The sequence below is a fragment of the Oncorhynchus keta genome, chromosome 23, assembly GCF_023373465.1.
Source record: "Oncorhynchus keta strain PuntledgeMale-10-30-2019 chromosome 23, Oket_V2, whole genome shotgun sequence".
Lineage (NCBI taxonomy): Eukaryota > Metazoa > Chordata > Actinopteri > Salmoniformes > Salmonidae > Oncorhynchus > Oncorhynchus keta.
Genome location: NC_068443.1, coordinates 31,824,551 through 31,843,758, shown reverse-complemented (window position 1 = coordinate 31,843,758; position 19,208 = coordinate 31,824,551). Strand labels below are relative to the sequence as shown.

General features: G+C 48.0%; 1 protein-coding gene across 1 annotated transcript in view; it reads right to left on the bottom strand.

Annotated features, from left to right (window-relative positions):
- Positions 1 to 19,208, bottom strand: part of LOC118402172 (partitioning defective 3 homolog) — a 257,768-nt gene that overhangs the window by 104,630 nt on the left and 133,930 nt on the right. The window contains 7 exon segments of the mRNA XM_035800167.2: positions 8,212 to 8,247; positions 10,999 to 11,115; positions 11,385 to 11,524; positions 14,200 to 14,392; positions 14,494 to 14,704; positions 17,706 to 17,831; positions 19,119 to 19,202. Coding sequence (XP_035656060.2) covers positions 8,212 to 8,247; positions 10,999 to 11,115; positions 11,385 to 11,524; positions 14,200 to 14,392; positions 14,494 to 14,704; positions 17,706 to 17,831; positions 19,119 to 19,202 — 907 coding nt within the window.

Genomic DNA, 19,208 nt, shown 5'->3' with positions numbered 1-19,208 from the left:
ACAAGGCACACCTGTTAATTGAAATGCTTTCCAGGTGACGACCTCATGAAGCGGGCTGAGAGAATGCCAAGAGTGTGCAAAGCTGTCACAGAGACAAAAGGGGACTTTGATACTTTGAAGAATCAAAAATATATTTGGATTTGTTTAACACTTTTTGGGTCACTACATGATTCCATGTGTGTTATTTCGTAGTTTTGATGTCTTTGCAATTATTCTACAAAGAAAATAGTAAAAAATAAATAAAAACCCATGAATGAGTAGGTTTGTCCAAATTGGGACGCAGCTATGCCGATTCCGACGCTCTTCAGAATCAGGAGCTATGGGATGACCGACCCACAACTATGAGTTTAGTTACAGATTGCAAAGGTTTGTGTCGGGGGGCTAGGGTCAGTTTGTTATATCTGGAGTACTTCTCCTGTCCTATTCGGTGTCCTGTGTGAATCTAAGTGTGCGGTCTCTAATTCTCTCCTTTCTTTCTCTCTCTCGGAGGACCTGAGCCCTAGGACCATGCCCCAGGACTACCTGACATGATGACTCCTTGCTGTCCCCAGTCCACCTGGCCGTGCTGCTGCTCCAGTTTCAACTGACCTGCCTTATTATTATTCGACCATGCTGGTCATTTATGAACATTTGAACATCTTGGCCATGTTCTGTTATAATCTCCACCCGGCACAGCCAGAAGAGGACTGGCCACCCCACATATGCTCTCTAATTCTCTCTTTCTTTCTCTCTCTCGGAGGACCTGAGCCCTAGGACCGTGCCCCAGGACTACCTGACATGATGACTCCTTGCTGTCCCCAGTCCACCTGACTGTGCTGCTGCTCCAGTTTCAACTGTTCTGCCTTATTATTTATTCGCCCATGCTGGTCATTTATGAACATTTGAACATCTTGGCCATGTTCTGTTATAATCTCCACCCAGCACAGCCAGAGGAGGAATGGCCACCCCACATAGCCTGGTTCCTCTCTAGGTTTCTTCCTAGGTTTTGGCCTTTCTAGGGAGTTTTTCCTTGCCACCGTGCTTCTACACCTGCATTGCTTGCTGTTTGGGGTTTTAGGCTGGGTTTCTGTACAGCACTTTGAGATATCAGCTGATGTACGAAGGGCTATATAAATTTGATTTGATTTGATTTCATCTGACCATATGACATTCTCCCAAACTTCTTCTGGATCATCCAAATGCTCTCTAGCAAACTTAAGACGGGCCTGGACATGGCTTAAGCAGGGGGACACGTCTGGCACTGCAGGATTTGAGTCCCTAGCGGCGTAGTGTGTTACTGATGGTAGGCTTTGTTACTTTGGTCCCAGCTCTCTGCAGGCCATTCACTAGGTCCCCCTGTGTGGTTCTGGGATTTTTGCTCACCATTCTTGTGATCATTTTGACCCCACGGGGTGAGATCTTGCGTGGAACCCCAGAATGAGGGAGATTATCAGTGGTCTTCCATTTCCTAATAATTGCTCCCACAGTTGATTTCTTCAAACCAAGCTGCTTCCCTATTGCAGATTCAGTCTTCCCAGCCTGGTGCAGGTCTACAATTTTGTTTCTGGTGTCCTTTGACAGCTCTTTGGTCTTGGCCATAGTGGAGTTCGGGGTTGTGGACAGGTGTCTTTTATACTGATAACAAGTTCAAACAGGTGCCATTAATACAGGTAACGAGTGGAGGACAGAGGGGCCTCTTAAAGAAGAAGTTACATGTCTGTGAGAGCCAGAAATCTTGCTTGTTTGTAGGTGACCAAATACTTATTTTCCACCATAATTTGCAAATAAATTCATTAAAAATCCTACAATGTGATTTTCTGGATTTTTTTTCCCATTTTGTCTGTCATAGTTGAAGTGTACCTATGATGAAAATTACAGGCCTCTCATCTTTTTAAGTGGGAGAACTTGCACAATTGGTGGCTGACTAAATATTTTGTTGCCCCACTGTATATAGCCTAGTTATCGTTACTCTATATTTATTCCTCGTGTTATTATTTTTCAATATTTTTTTTTATGCATTTTTGGGAAGTAAGCATTCGACAAATCAATTTTGATTTGATTCGGTGATCACCTCACAGGCCCCCAAAACACACTAGAATGTATACAATTAAGAGCATTATCCACACACAGAAGCAGACACATACAGTATATCAGAAAATGCAACAGGTGTCTGAGCCTCATTGAATAACAAAAAAGCTATTCTCTCTGCCTTGTCAATTGACAGCTGTCCTCTGAATAAATCTGCACACTAAACTACTAGCAATTATGTGCATGTGTAATGAATGCAGTCATAATCAAGCTCAGTGTCATACATTCATTAGCTCCCATTGTTTGCAGAGAGAGATTGAATTACTTTGTGGAGAGACCGAAGGAGAGAGAGCGGGCGGCGGAATAGAGAGAACAGAGAAAGAGGAGAAAAAAAAGACAGAGGAAGAGAGAGACAGTGCGAGCGATAGAGGGAGAGGAGAGAGGATGAATCCATGTGGAACACAATTACAGAACTGCCTTCTCTTCCCCTCCTCTCCTGAGCAACCCAGGCTGCAGGGTGCTTTGTATTCCACAGAGTGAATAAAATGGCACCTCCACTCCCATCCCCGATCTCAACCCCTACAGCCCTGGCTCCCTACACACCCCTGGCCTACCTCACGCCCCCCGATCTCAACCTCTACACCCCTGGCCTACCTCACGCCCCTCGATCTCAACCCCTACAGCCCTGGCTCCCTACACACCCCTGGCCTACCTCACGCCCCGATCTCAACCCCTACAGCCCTGGCTCCCTACACACTCCTGGCCTACCTCACGCCCCCCGATCTCAACCTCTACACCCCTGGCCTACCTCACGCCCCTCGATCTCAACCCCTACAGCCCTGGCTCCCTACACACCCCTGGCCTACCTCACGCCCCCCGATCTCAACCCCTACAGCCCTGGCTCCCTACACACCCATGGCCTACCCCACGCCCCCCAATCTCTACCCCTACAGCCCTGGCCTACCTCACGCCCCCCGATCTCAACCCCTACACCCAAGGCCTACCTCACGACCCCGATCTCAACCCCTACAGCCCTGGCTCCCTACACACCCCTGGCCTACCTCACGCCCCGATCTCAACCCCTACACCCCTGGCCTACCTCACGCCCCCCGATCTCAACCCCTACACCCAAGGCCTACCTCACGCCCCCCGATCTCAACCCCTACAGCCCTAGCTCCCTACACACCCCTGGCCTACCTCACACCCCGATCTCAACCCCTACACCCCTGGCCTACCTCACGCCCCCCGATCTCAACCCCTACAGCCCTGGCTCCCTACACACCCCTGGCCTACCTCACGCCCCCCGATCTCAACCCCTACAGCCCTGGCCCCCTACACACCCCAGGCCTACCTCACGCCCCCCGATCTCAACCCCTACACCCCTGGCCTACCTCACACCCCCCGATCTCAACCCCTACACCCCTGGCCTACCTCACGCCCCCGATCTCAACCCGTACAGCCCTGGTCTACCTCACGCCCCCCGATCTCAACCCCTACACCCAAGGCCTACCTCACGCCCCCCGATCTCAACCCCTACAGCCCTGGTCTACCTCACGCCCCCCGATCTCAACCCCTACAGCCCTGGCCTACCTCACGCCCCCCGATCTCAACCCCTACAGCCCTGGCTCCCTACACACCCCTGGCCTACCTCACGCCCCCCGATCTCAACCCCTACAGCCCTGGCCTACCTCACACCCCCGATCTCAACCCCTACACCCAAGGCCTATCTCACGACCCCCGATCTCAACCCCTACAGCCCTGGCTCCCTACACACCCCTGGCCTACCTCACGCCCCCGATCTAAACCCCTACACCCCTGGCCTACCTCACACCCCCCGATCTCAACCCCTACAGCCCTGGCCTACCTCACGCCCCCCGATCGCTCCCAACAGCATCACCTGAAGCGATTAGAGGCGTGCTCTCAACTTTCCCAAACAAACCTGTCGATTTGATTGAATCAAAAAGTCACTTGAAACGAATTAAAAGCGCAAAGAGGAGAGGAGAGATGAGGAGGCAGTGGAGGATGTAATTGCTGGAGGGAGCCCATGTGGAGAGCGCTGAACGCTTCTGAGGCTCTTTTTTTTCAAGCAGCTCTCCTCTCTCTCTCACTATCTACCTTAGACCGCATGCTGATAGACCATGAATATCAAACACCTGGGGGATAGACAGAGGAGTCCAGACAGACTGATGTGGAGGTGTGTGCGGTGCACAAAGAGAGACCCGCACGCACACACACACACACACACACACCATCACACTCCTCATGGAGGAGGCAGCGAGTCATTAAACACAGTGGAACTGTGAGCAAAGAAAAGGATGTCACCTTTCAGCCCTTTATAATCACCGTCATACGAGGTCATGTGTTTCTTAATTTGAATTGTATTCTTTTTATAAATAACTCCCATCTCTGAGGCATAGTCGCAAAGAGCAACAGCCCCTGCCTCATCCGCCTAAACATCCACACATCTCACGCAGTACACACGAGATCAGAATGGCTTCAGATTAGAATGAGACTCCAGATCCATCCGTGTCCTCTTCCTCCTCTATACTGTGACTGTGTGATGGCAATTACCCAGCTAGCAGCTGCTCCCAGCCACAGCGTGCTGTATACGCAGAAACAGGTGGCAGCTTGAACCATCACTTTAATTAAGGCAAGAGCTTGTTCTCCACTAGAGTCACTGGGCCTTCTGATTGACTCATACATTCACACACTAGAGACATGAATGCAGTCGCATCTGCACGGGGGCACAAATAACACTGTGTGTGCGCGCGTTGTGTGTGTGCGCGCGTTGTGTGTGTGCGCGCGTTGTGTGTGTGCGCGCATGTGGCAGAGAGCGGGGGCAGGAAGAGCCACAACAATTATTCAACGGAGTCGAGCGAGTCGAAAATGTGTCTGTGTGACCGTAGATCAATGTGGCTTGGCTTTACATTACATTACAGGGTAACTGGCACTGATGCCTTCTCAATATCAACTTGCAGTCATTTTCTGTAACTCAGTATAACTAATAGCACCACCAGAACAAGAAGTTCACAATGATATCAGCTATTACGGAGACTATTTGCAGTGGATTTACACTAATGTGTATTCCAAATGGCACCCTATATAATGAACTACTTATACATTTCCTAATGTCCAACATACTGCTTGCTTAACCCGGAAGCCAGCCGCGGCAACGCCGTACAACTGGAGACCGAAGTCAGCGTGCATGTGCCCGGCCCGCCACAAGGAGTCGCTAGAGCGCGATGGTACAAGGACATCCTGGACGGTCTAACCCCTCCCCCCTAACCCGGACAACGCCGGGCCAATTGTGCGCCGCCTCATGGGTCTCCCGTCGCGGCTGGTTGCGACACAGCCTGGGATCGAACCCGGGTCTGTCCTGACGCCTCTAGCACCACAATGCCTTAGACCGTTGCAACACTCGGGAGGCCATAATGCACTACTTCTGACCAAAGCCATATGGGCGAAGTGCACTATATAGGGAACAGGGTGCCATTTGAGACGTAGCCAATATGTATTAGATCAGTGCTGCCCTGCGACGGCAGGTGAAAAGGCAGTTACTTCCTCAATCAGCACAGAGTGACAGAGCGTATAGACCACAAGGCATACCCACCCACGGCCACATTTACTGTTACTTAGGCAGTCCCAATGAACAGCCCAACTGACTCTCATTCAGTCTGCTGCACAACAGTCCAAAGTGCTACCTTTGCTTCACGGCTCCTGGTTGACTCAGTCCCACAGAGCAGAGGGATGATGTCATGCGGAGGCACTTTAGTGCATCCCAAATGGCACCCTTTGCCCTGTATGGTGCACTACAGGAGTACACTATATAGGGACACGGGTGCCATTTGGGACGCAGTCACTGCTGTGGGTGGTTACCTCAGTCAGCCAGTGGGGATCCGTGGCCGACACGGCCTCCCCCCCCGAGCGACGCTGGAGAGGGGAACAGTCAGACCCGTGGTTACATTCCACACACACCAGAGACCACCGCAGGCCCGTCCTTCCATGGTACCAATGCCACACAAGCAACAACCCCCAGAAATGTCAGCAGGAGTGGCAATTAACCTTGTCCATGGTTGCATCTCAAAGGCACTTTATTGGCTATATAGTGTATTACTTTTGACCAGGGCCCATAGTGTCAACAATAGCATGTACCTCTGGGTAACGGAAACACCCCCCCACACACAGAGAGATAATCAATTATTAACAGCGATTATACGTTTATTAATTATTAACGTTGCCAAAGTGCTGAGCTAATTTATGTGGAGGGTCAAGGTGATGTTGCCTATTGTCTCTGTGTGTTCGACCTGTTTTAGTGTGGGGGGGGAATCGGAGAGTGGCTGCAGGCTGCTATGGCTTCAAAGTGAGGCCTCAGGTTAATTGGTCCAGTACAGAGAGAGCGTGCCATTTGTTCCCCTGTCCCCCAGTCTCCCTCCATCTCACCCTGCCTTCCTCCCGCCATCCAGCTACTGGAAGAGGGCCATTCAGATGAGATGGGGGGGGGGGCTAATGTGCTCTCCTACCGGGAATCACAGACTGGTTCCCAAATGGCACCCTATTCCCTATATAGTGCACTACTTTTGACCAGGGCCCATGTTCTGTACTAGTATCAGAGCCTCAGTGCTGCTGTCTGCCTGGCACAACAACAGAACAGTGAAGTTCATGTGTTGTTGAGAGTTGTGTGGAACAAAGCCTCTAACAAGAGATAACATCTGCTGGGTATAATTGTGGAGCCCATTATGGAGGGAATATGCCGGGAAGGAGAGAACAAAGGGATTCATTGGCGAGGACTGTAAAATCAACCACGAGAGAGAGAGAGACAGAGAGAGAGACAGAGAGAGAGACAGACAGAGAGAGACAGACAGAGAGAGACAGACAGAGAGAGACAGACAGAGAGAGACAGACAGAGAGAGACAGACAGAGAGACAGACAGAGAGAGACAGACAGAGAGAGACAGACAGAGAGAGACAGACAGAGAGAGACAGACAGAGAGAGACAGACAGAGAGAGACAGAGAGAGAGAGACAAAGAGAGAGAGACAGAGAGAGAGAGAGACAGACTTGAGATCTAAGGTGTACAACGTGTAGACCAACTTTATGAAGGAGTTCATTGGCGAAGGTTTGTAGAATCACACAGGAGTGAGCGATTACTCAGGGATCTAAGGTGCCCGATTCTGGCTTGTGTCTCATCCGAGCACAACGATAACACTCTGGAGCCGTTCCACATGAGGCCGTTCTAACAGCAGCCATGACACACCTCCTGGTCTGGTGTGAATGGTTTACTGGAAAGGGAAGGGCCACCCTGATGTATACCCGTCGTGGAACGCCCACTCTGGGCTGCTACCTCGCTCGCCAACCGAGGAGCGTGAATTGAGGAGCAAACTGAACACGTCACAGAAGCAACAAATTAGCTGGTCAATGAAGCTGGAGAATGGCTGGCTGGCTGACATAGTTCATAATGAATCACCTTGATAGTATAACGACCCAGTATAACAAACCCTCTGCCTCGTTAAACAAAGGTTCAACAAAAATACAAATGGGTGAAAACAACAAGGACCCCATTCTATGTTTAAATACAGTCCTACGACACAGTGGGTCAGTCAACCATGAGCTTTCCTCTCATCAGTTGAGAGCAACGTTTAAAGGCCATGTAAATGGTCTCCTCATGTCCCCAAACAAGGTCAAATAGCACAATGAGCATTCGAGCCCATTCAGAGAAAGTCATCTATGAGCGTGGCCAGGTTATTAATGGCACTGCATCAATGGGCGTGTCCCTGAGCAGATTATTCAAGTAGTGAAAACACACCCTTCTCTACGGTACTCCACTGAACTCCGACATCAGCGCATCACGGGACATGCAGAATTGTGCAATAAAGTACATTTCGTTTTTGACTGCACGCCATCATACATTAATCACGTTTGACAACGGCCGACGCTCGACATTTACACACCGGAAAATATCTACCACGTTACTAACAGGCACAGCAGAGGACAATCTGAACCTGCACTAGACGTGACGTGCACAGTCTTGGGAGTTTTGTATGCTGTATTAGCGAAGAACAGGCTCAAAGTACTGGCTGGAAGAGAACGAATGGTTTCTTGACATTTGCTTCCAACCACTATCATGAGCCATCCTCCTCTCACCAGCCTCCACTGACTCAGTGTAGGGGACAGGTAACAGGTAAACACAGGGTTTGGGTGACTCTTACCAAATCTCTGGGGCTTTGCATCTGAGGCTCTGCATTCTAGAGGAAACAGGGTGTCAGAAGATACAACAGTAGTCAATGACACATGTTTGCAGCAATACTGTACATCAAATCTAACTGAGGGAGGAGCACATCGGGCTAATTCAAATCTGGACCCTCGAAGCCAGTTCCACTGCTGATGTTCATGTTCCTCCTCTAATTAAGGACTGATTTAGACCTGGGACACCAGGTGGATCCAATTAATTGTTCAGGTTGAACAGAAAACCAGCAGTTCTCTGGACCTCTAGGCTCACATTTGAATACCCCTGGAATAGACTGACAGAAATCCAAACTACCATCCATTGACTATTTTATTTCACTTTTATTTAACCATGTAGGCTAGTTGAGAACAAGTTCTCATTTACAACAGCGACCTGGCCAAGATAAAGCACAGCAGCGACACAAACAGCAGCACAGAGTTACATGGAATAAACAAGCGTACAGTCAATAACACAATAGAAAAAAAGAGAGTCTATATACAGTGTGTGCAAATGGCGTGAGGAGGTAAGGCAATAAATAGGCCATAGTAGCAAAGTAATTACAATTTAGCAGATGAACACTGGAGTGATATATGAGCAGGTGATGATGTGTAAGTAGTGATACTGGTGTGCAAAAGAGCAGAAAAGTAAAAACAATATGGGGATGAGGTAGGTAGATTGGGTGGGCTATTTACAGATGGACTATGTACAGCTGCAGTGATCGGTTAGCTGCTCACACAGCTGATGTTTAAAGTTAGTGAGGGAAATGTAAGTCTCCACCTAATGTAGACTGTGCAGTAGAAGTGGGCTACCCAGTGTTCACACACTCCAACAGAGTGCATTTCTTTACCAAACTACATGCTCACATGTACCACTACAGCCCATCTATGGATATTACCAGCATATCAGTAATCATTGCCTGGGGGCGGGGAATAACTCAGAGTAGCTGCTCCAGCTCTCTTCCCCACTACTGGAGTCAGAAGAACCAGGCCTGTGTTTTCCCCCTGGGGGTAGAAGCGGTTCTCTCCGCTGTGTAATATTTATACCCTCCCCCCGTCATGTGTGTCAGACGAGATAGCAGACAGATACCTCTGGCTTGCATCCCAAATGGCACCCTATTCCCTACATAGTGCACTACTTTTGACCGGGGCCCCATAGGGAAAAGGGTGTTCCATTTGGGACACATCCTCCTGAGTGAAAGAAAGGCTCTGGACTAATCAAAAGATGAGTATTGATCCCGATGAGGCCTGGATGAACGCCCCTGGGCTCAACATCTAACTCAGCCCGGCCAGAATGATTGGCCCAGAGTGACAGCCAGCCAATAGGGTGTGTGCGTCTTCAGTTGTAATAACTGTCACTGTTGGAGGGGGTTGGTTGAACCTGCTGTTGGTTGCTGGTGGCTGTGATCCACTAATGGTGAGAGGAGAACACACTGGCCCATTATTATCACAACAGGGAGGGGGGGGGATTTAAGTGCTACTCTGTTCTATAACTCAGCCTGGCGCAACATCCCGGGTGTTAAAGAAGCATACTGGCGGTTTGGTTGAGAGATCGATTAGTAGCCAGTGACTTGGGTAGTAAATACTGATCAACCTCGGCGGGACTGCCTGCGCACCAAATGGCACCCTACTCCCTTTATAGTGCACCACTTTTGACCAGGGCCTCTAGTCAAAAGTAGTGCACTTTGTAGGTAATAGGGTGCAATTTGGAACACATCCACTATGATTTAGACCTCAGCACTAACCCCAGCATTAACTCTACCTATTCCTTTCATCAGACACTTTAACAGAGCCCCAGATGTGTTGTTTCATAAAAAAAACATGTGTATTGACAAAACCTTTAAATTAAAACAAATTAAAACACACTGCGTGTCTATATAAACACATTACATGGCATTTTAAATTTTAATTAGATTTTTTAATTTTACCTTTATTTTACTAGGCAAGTCAGTTAATAATTAAGAACAAATTCTTATTTTCAATGACTGCCTAGGAACAGTGGGTTAACTGCCTGTTCAGGGGCAGAACGACAGATTTGTACCTTGTCAGCTCGGGGATTCTAACCACGCTCTAACCACTAGGCTACCCTAGTGCCATTATAATCTCAAACTGAGTTGTCACCCTCTAGTCACATACCATGGCTGCGTTTCAAATGGCACCCTATTCCCCATTTAGTGCACTACTTTTGAACAGGACCTATTGTGTGGGTTCTGAATCTGATTGATATTCCACCCAACAACAAGTGCATTTCTCAGTCTGTCCCTCACCTGCCCGCTTTCTCACCCATCCATCAATCAATCTATCCAATTTGTTCTGAGGGAGCGGAGCGCTACAGGTTCCCACCGAGAACACTTGGATCAGGGCCTACGTCCCAAATGGCGCCCCACCCTCTACATAGTGCACTACATTTGACCAAGATCCATAGGGCTCTGATCAAAAGTAGTGCACTATGTAGGGAATAGGATGCCATTTGGGACATAACCACGGATAACAGAGAGTAGCGCCGTGCCAGAGTAGCACAATCAATCTGCATGCTGCATTGGCATGTTGTGTGAGGAGGAGAATGGAAGGAAAACACAACACTTACTGGGGAACTTGGGAGATTAACCGTGACAAGGTATAAGACGCACACAACCACAGGGCCCCATGACATGCATATTGATGTACACACACACTTTCCTGAGAGTAGGGGACATTATGACAAACGGGGACTCTAAGCATCCTAGAGAGGATGGTGCTAGAGTTTGCAGTGTTAGGGGAGCAGAGAGACCTACCAGGAAGGTCTCCTCCTGTCGTAGCACCACCAGCCCCACAGCTCCTCCCATAGGCGTGGCCCTCAGCAGAGCGACCACTTCCTCCTGGGTCCGACCAACCAAGTCCACTCCATTCACCTGGAACACATACGGCAATTAGAAACATACAGATTCACATTCAGATTTTGACCCCTAAATCCCACGCCGAGGAACCCGCCGCCATTCACTTGAACTGATCCCACCAAGACACTATTATGAGCCTAAACAACATGTCCCTACGTTGCCAGAAGTCACACCGTATTAGAGGCTAACACAACATAAAACATTGGGAACAGAGATCTAGAAACAGGGTGACCAGACAGACAATGAGATCGTTTTACTGAAGCATCCCGAGTCTCGGGTCTCACCTCCAGCAGCCTGTCTCCGGCCTTGAGGCGTCCGTCCTGGATGGCAGCTCCTCGGGGCAGGATGTTCTTCACGTAGATGGGCGCCGAGCCGCCGATGGGGACGTCGCGCGAAGTGATGCTGAAACCCAGACCCTCTGGACCTAACGGATGAAACAGGAGGATGTGAAAAGCGCGAGAACGCCCGTCACATTTGGACTCCCCTCATGTCACAGGTACAGTCAGGTCTACACAGCAGCAAGACATTGTGGCTGTGTGTGAAATGTGTCTTGCCTACGACTTACCAAAACGACACACTGTGTATTACACATACTACATACCATTTAGAACGTACCGTTTAGTGGAAATGTATGCAGTAAGCAACAAATATCAACATACTAGGCTCACCCATACCAAGAACGTGTCATCTCATTTGCAATTGCCTTGCTTCCCGCTATCTGTTCATTTCGCGTCCCCTTCTCTTGATTATCAGCTGTTGTCAAACACGTGGGTCGGAAAAGACAATTCTCTCCCTCAATAGCATGCAGCGATTTCTAGATGTAAAGCCAAAATGGCCATGACATCCTGGCATTTAACGCATACTTAAATGTTTGGAAATTTCACTTACTATAAAACGTGTTCAATTCGCATACCCCAAAAAGCCTATTTTCAACGCAAGTATGGGTATTCAGACATGGCCATGAGGCATTCCAAAGTGAACATGCAACATGGGAAGGATTCTGGACAGCTAGTATGAAAGGCTGAGACAAAAGGTGTTGACCTGCGGAACCCTCCCGGCCTGAATCAGAGTCCAGAGGTTGAGGATGGTATCTCTCTCTCTCTCTCTCTCTCTCTCTCCTCTCCCGTCGGCACCACAGTCCGATCATTAGGAGAATGTCTGCCAAGCCTAACCCCTCTGTCTCTGTCTGAGCTGCGTATGGTAATGTAAGCAAGGCAAACACAGAGAGGATTCCAGAACACTCTGAGGACTCTGTTTCAGTGCAATCTAAATCCCCTCCATGTCAATGAGCCAATCAACTTCCCACCATAGGACGGGCACGTATTATAATTACCGGTAAATCGCATTAGCATTAATGTGTTTCATTTGGTACACGGGATCTTTCAAGACAAGTTAGATCAGTCTTGTAATATCCCAGAATGATTGTGTTAGAGATTTGGGTTTTGTGAAAAGGCCAGTGAGTTTGTTCTGTTGACATCTGAAAGGGATACGCCGGGATTTCTGCAAAAAAGCCCTCTTTTTACTTCCCCAAAGTCAGATTAACTCGTGGATACCATTTTCATGTCTGTGTGTGCAGTTTGAAAGAAGTTGCTAACTAGCATTAGCACAATGACTGGAAGTCTATGGTAAAAGCTAGCTGTTACCATAGACTTCCAGTCATTGCGCTCAAAGCTAGTAAGCAACTTCCTTCAAACTGCACACACAGACATAAAAATGGTATCAGACTCTGGGGAAGTAGATAAAGGTCTTCATTGCCAAAATTCTGAAGTATCCCTTTAAGATGTCGACAAACCAACTAAATCTATCCACCAAATAAGGTTCAGTCTGCTGCACTCAAAACACAACAAACAAGCCAAAGGCTGTAGATTTTATTAACAGTGCTATGTTTATATAGGCCTCCTTTCAAAAGAAAGTGAATAAAAACCTAATAGTATGATACACACCTGGATGTGGTCTGTGGGGACTGTATAAATGGCACCCTATTCCCTACATAGTGCACTACTTTTAACCAGAGCCCTATGGGCCGTGGTCAAAAATAGTGCACTATAGCGAATAGGGTGCTGTTTGGGACACATACATCATACCTGGCCAAGGCAGTGAAGAGATCCCTACGCAGTGCTAGTGTGCCATACGGAGCGGCCCGTTGATTTTCAACATGCCTTTTGACATAGTGTACACTACACAGACGATTGGCTGCCTAGCAACAAGCCCTCTGTCTCTCCCGGTTGCCCGTGCCGGCACACACAACTGGTCTCCTATGGCCTGCCTACCTGCCTGACTGACTGCGTGTCTCCTATTGCAGAGGCCTGTGCTGTGCCAACTCTGTCCAGCTGTCAGTCACTACATACACTCCAGAGATGTGTTGCATTTGGAATGAATGGATCAATCTGGATCTGCAACACATTTTCTCTCTACCGTTTCAGGCAAAAGTGGGAGGCCTTTTGGCCATCTTTATTGACATTTAAGGCAACATTGACTGATTCTGATGTGTGTGTCTGTTCATTAAAACAGCAATGAGAAGCGTACTGTACCAGTCAAAAGTTTGGACACCTACTCATTCCAGGGTTTCTCTTTATTTTCATCTATATTGTAGAATAATAGTGAAGACATCAAAACTATGAAATAACACGTATGGAATCATGATAATATGAATATATATTTTGAACCAAACAATTTGACAATGTCTTCTTTGAAGTCCTAAATATAAAAATAATTTATTCATACAACTTCATCACACAAACCTAAACACTAGTTATTTTTCTTCTGAGGCTGAGAAGCTAAATTCTTAGAATGAGGGAAGGAAAGAAGGCAATTTTCTCAGACCCACCATGGCTGGAGAGGATTACAGCGATGCCTTCTCTGTCGGGCTAATCACAAACCACCTCTGTGAAGAATGGATTCCAACCATTCAATATGTAGGACCAGGAGCTTTTCCTGACCACATGAACTGACCTGGGGGAAAAAAAACCTCTGGGCCTTGCAATGGCCATAGTCAGGAAAAGCTCACGGCCCTCCTGAGGTTAAACAGATGGTGAGCTTTAGGTGTGTGTGTGTGTGTGTGTGTGTGTGTGTGTGTGTGTGTGTGGGTTGGATGCTGACCTTTCTTGAGCTGGATGTTGAGTCTCCTGCCAACCTTTTTGGTGAAGCCCGCCGTGGGGGTCGAGTTTAGCACCCTGTGAGGGGAGGGGGCGTGTCCGGATGGGGGCTTGCCCATGGAGCCCCCATGGGGGTGGGGTAGAGGGGTGTAGGCGTCTCCCTGCTCCGGGTGAGGTTGGGGATGGGGACCACGGGACTGTGAATTAAGATAAGACAGTATTTTATTGTCTGTTTTCACAGGAATGTGCCTTGCATTCTAAAAGCAACGACAGCGAGTATAGAAAAATAGTGAGAAACCTGTGGGGTGTGGTCCAGGCGGTGGTCCAGGCAGGTGGTGCTGCCTCTCTCGCTAGCTAGAGAGTCGGGGCTGAAGCGTCCAGAGGAGTAGGCCACGTTGGGGTTCCTCTCGCTGTGTGACAGCTGCTCGTACTGGGCCTTCATCAGGTTGGGAACCACGTGGAACATGATGACCGGGGAACGCATGGCCTGGCGGAACATGTTCTGGGCTCTGAGGGAAGGCAGAACCAAAACAACAGTCAACCAGCGTGGCAAAATCGCAGGTAATTTCCCCAACATTCCTTTGGTGTTCTGGAAATCCTGTTGGACGATTCTGGGAATCGAGTGAAATAAAAGCAGGAAATTCTGAATCCTCCAAAACCAGGAGGTTTAGGGAAAGTTACTGGAATTTTGCGACCCTACAGTCAAAACAGGGCTGGTGGATCACGCAGACACACTATACACTAGTGGTGGTCCACCTGCACTGTGTATCAGTGACTAAAGCCTGTTGAAAGTAACCATGTACAGCTTTAGAAGAGGTTTGCCAGGTTTTATCATGTAATCCCACAATTGGCTACAGATGAAAGGAATGGGGCTTTTCATAGAATTATTGGAGAGAAATCCTTTTAAACCCCTTCAACATGAGGTAAGGTAGGTGTGAACTGAAAACATCTAACGAGTGTATTGTTGCCGTAGCAGTAGTCTTGTTAGCCACACCTGTTACAGTACAGTAAAGGTGACATTGCCAGTCATCTCAGATGCGCTCCCAATGGCACCATAGGCCAGGGGCTATAGGCTCTGGGCAAAAACAGTGTACTATATACAGTGAGGGAAAAAATTATTTGATCCCTTGCTGATTTTGTACGTTAGCCCACGGACAAAGAAATGATCAGTCTATAATTTTAATGATAGGTTCATTTGAACAGTGAGACAGAATAGCAACAAAAAAATCCAGAAAAGCGCATGTCAAAAAGGTTATACATTGATTTGCATTTTAATGAGGGAAATGAGTATTTGACCCCTCTGCAAAACATGACTTAGTACTTGGTGGCTAACCCCTTGTTGGCAATCTCAGAGGTCAGATGTTTCTTGTAGTTGGCCACCAGGTTTGCACACATCTCAGGAGGGATTTTGTCCCACTCCTCTTTGCAGATCTTCTCGAAGTCATTAAGGTTTCGAGGCTGACTTTTGGCAACTCGAACCTTCAGCTCCCTCCTCAGATTTTCTATGGGATTAAGGTCTGGAGACTGGCTAGGCCACTCCAGGATCTTAATGTGCTTCTTCTTGAGCCACTCCTTTGTGCCTTGGCCGTGTGTTTGGGTCTTTGTCATGCTGGAATACCCATCCACAACCCATTTTTAATGCCCTGGCTGAGGGAAGGAGGTTCTCACCCAAGATTTGATGGTACATGGCCCCGTCCATCGTCTCTTTGATGCAGTGAAGTTGTCCTGTCCCCTTAGCAGAAAAACACCCCCAAAGCATAATGTTTCCACCTCTATGTTTGACGGTGGGGATGGTGTTCTTGGGGTCATAGGCACCATTCCTCCTCCTCCAAACACAACAGGTTGAGTTGATGCCAAAGAGCTCCATTTTGGTCGCATCAGCTGTTGTCACCTTCTCACCAAGCTGCTTGGCGATGGTCTTGTAGCCCATTCCAGCCTTGTGTAGGTCTACAATCTTGTCCCTAACATCCTTGGAGAGCTCTTTGGTCTTGGCCATGGTGGAGAGTTTGGAATCTGATTGATTGATTGCTTCTGTGGACAGGTATCTTTTATATAGGTAACAAACTGAGATTAGGAGCACTCCCTTTAAGAGTGTGCTCCTAATCTCAGCTCGTTACTTGTATAAAAAGACACCTGGGAGCCAGAAATCTTTCTGATTGAGAGGGGGTCAAATACTTATTTCCCTCATTAAAATGCAAATCAATTTATAACCTTTTTGACATGCATTTTTCTGTATTTATTTTGTTGTTATTCTGTCTCTCACTGTTCAAATAAACCCACCATTAAAATTATAGACTGATCACTTCTTTGTCAGTGGGCAAACGTACAAAATCAGCAGGGGATCAAATACTTTTTCCCTCACTGTAGGGCATAGTGTACTATTTGGGATGTAGACATCTCCACTCTCATATAAAAGATGAACAGACATAACTCCACTCCCAATGAACCTGCAATTCCTTGCCAAAATTTCTAGCTGTTTTCCCAGCCACTGATAATATTCCCAAAGGAAATGGATATCGCCCAGTGACTTCCCAATTTCAGGCTAGATCAAGTCCCAGACAAGATGTAATCGGTTTCCTACCCCAGGTTATTTACTGGGGTTGAATTAAATATATGAAAACAGACAGTTTTACACATGCTAAATGTCAGAAGAGCGTATTTGTTATATCTATAAGGAAGGGGCTGGGAGGGCTGTAGTATAGCCATAGGTTTATTGTGAGTGAGTATGTGCGCACAGAAAATCCATGACAGATGCTTCTGAAAAGCACAAAACCTGGAGCAGCCCGTTGATGTTGACATAGACATACAGTAGACCACAGAGGACAAAGAGAGACTTCACATTGTATTCAGAAGCTTTAGCTAGAATGAATAGAATGGGCTCCCCATTCAAGCCAATGACGCCATAATGGCAGGCCATTTTGAGTGTACCCACAGGCGTAAAGCAGGAAGTACTCATTCTATTTCTATGGAACAGTATCTGCAGCAGAGTGGGATGGGAGGCAGCAGCAGCAGTTAGGGTGTTAGGATCTGGTCAGACAGAGGAGCTGAGGGCGAGAGAGAGAGAGAGCGAGAGAGAGAAATCACTGAAAATCAGAAGCTATGGAAGTTAAGCAGGGGTAGCAAGGGAGCTGAGAGACAAAGGAATGGATGCTGAGTGGGTAGCACCTACTGAAGGTAGGCTTGACCTAAGAGTCAAACAGGGAGGGGTTAGTATTCACAGCAGCCGATGGAGCTGATAGATATATGGGGATATAGAAAGGATTGAAGGTATGGAGAGGACAGTAGCCAGTCTCCATTTTACCAAGACGCAACAGTATGATCAACCTAGGAGGAGTCGAACAGGAACGAGGTTAGCTTTGCAACAGAACAGCGGCGGCAGCAGAGGCCCTGCTTCGGTTAGAAGACAAAGCCGTGGAGAGGAGATGGAGGGAGAGGAGCAGGGGAGGGACTGGCGGGCAGGGGGCTCAGGACCGGTGGTCCACCCCGGCTCGGTAGATACAGGTGTCTTACTGTTCAAAATGGATGTTCCGCAGGTCTCCATTATTAATGCGTACGATGCAGTCGTTCTCCTGGAACAGACCCTGCTCCTGCGCCTTGCCTCCCCTCTCCAGGCGCTTGACCAACAGGCCTAGAGTCCTGGAAACATTCAGAAGCAGACGTTGGTTTAATGCTGCTGGCAGCCGTGCAAGAGCCTTCAGGGTTCAAACTGAGACTCAGAGCAGGCCTGGGAAGAGATCTACTGAAAAGCTTTACAGCAAACGTCTAGGCTCTACATGACCAACACTTTACTATAGGAACATGTCCTTCATGTCATCTGCATCCTCACTGAGGCCACTGGCTGGTGTATGGTTTTAATTTCCATTTTTGGCATTTTAGGCATCTTAACCAGACTTAAATTAGTGAGTGCATACATTTTCATTCTGTTTTTCTGGCTAAGTGCGTGTGAGATCGAGGGACTATTTGTGGCGTCTCTCTTACCTGAATTCAGCTCCCGACTGAACTGCCAAATGCCAAACAGTATCATTCTGACAGGAGAAATGGTCAGGTCGACAGTAAGACGGAGGACTTAGAGAAATGCTGCTCAGTCACATTTGAGTTCGGGAAGCCTTCAGATGTGACGGCTGTGAGTGCAGTAATCCGCCATAGTAAACCTCCAGGCTTCCTGACTGCTAAACAATGCTGACTTCGCGGAAATATTGAATACCGAGTAGGCCAGGGTTCAATGTAAATCAAGCAAATTACCATAAATGTGCTAAAACTATTCAAAGATAACTGATTATTCACAGGTATGTAGACACACTGTGAGATGCCGCGCCTTTCCCAAAATCCCCCGCTTTTCCAGAACTTCGGCTGGAAGATTCTCTGACTCTGGAGGGAATAAGCTAGCCTGGGTACCAGTCTGTTTATGCTATCATGCCACTCCTTGCCACTTCTTGTCCTGTTTGGCATGACAAGGAGTTAACATGACAGCACAAACAGATTTGGGACCAGGAACTGTAAACCTAGGTATGTGCTAGTGGACATAAATGCAAGACCAGTAAATAAATGATTCCTTTACATCTTCTGAGACGCATGTGGACTGAAATGTGTATGACGCAACCTTCAAATCATGTCAAATCCTTCAGACGGGAGTCACGGAGGAACATGACAGTCACCTGCAAACACGGGAACAACCATGATTGATCACTGTAAACTAGCTAATCGCTTCGTGATGTGTGAGCATGACGTGTATGAAGTGTAGGTCCATGTGTAGTGGGTGTGTAGTACACTGGGGCACACGAGGAGGATGCAGGGGCCATGGCAGACTAAGCTCTCTCCCTCCCTCTCTCTTTGTCTGCCCCCCCCCTCTCAGTGTCAGGCCTGCATAGCGTCAGTGAGCCTGCTGCCTGTCTGTCAGGTGCTGTAATAGTGGGAGGGCTTTACCTGCGGTCCCGGGCACTGAAAGGTACTACATGGATCCCCAAGGGCCCGCCATCATTGGAGACTTCTACCAGCTTTACAATGTCACTGTGA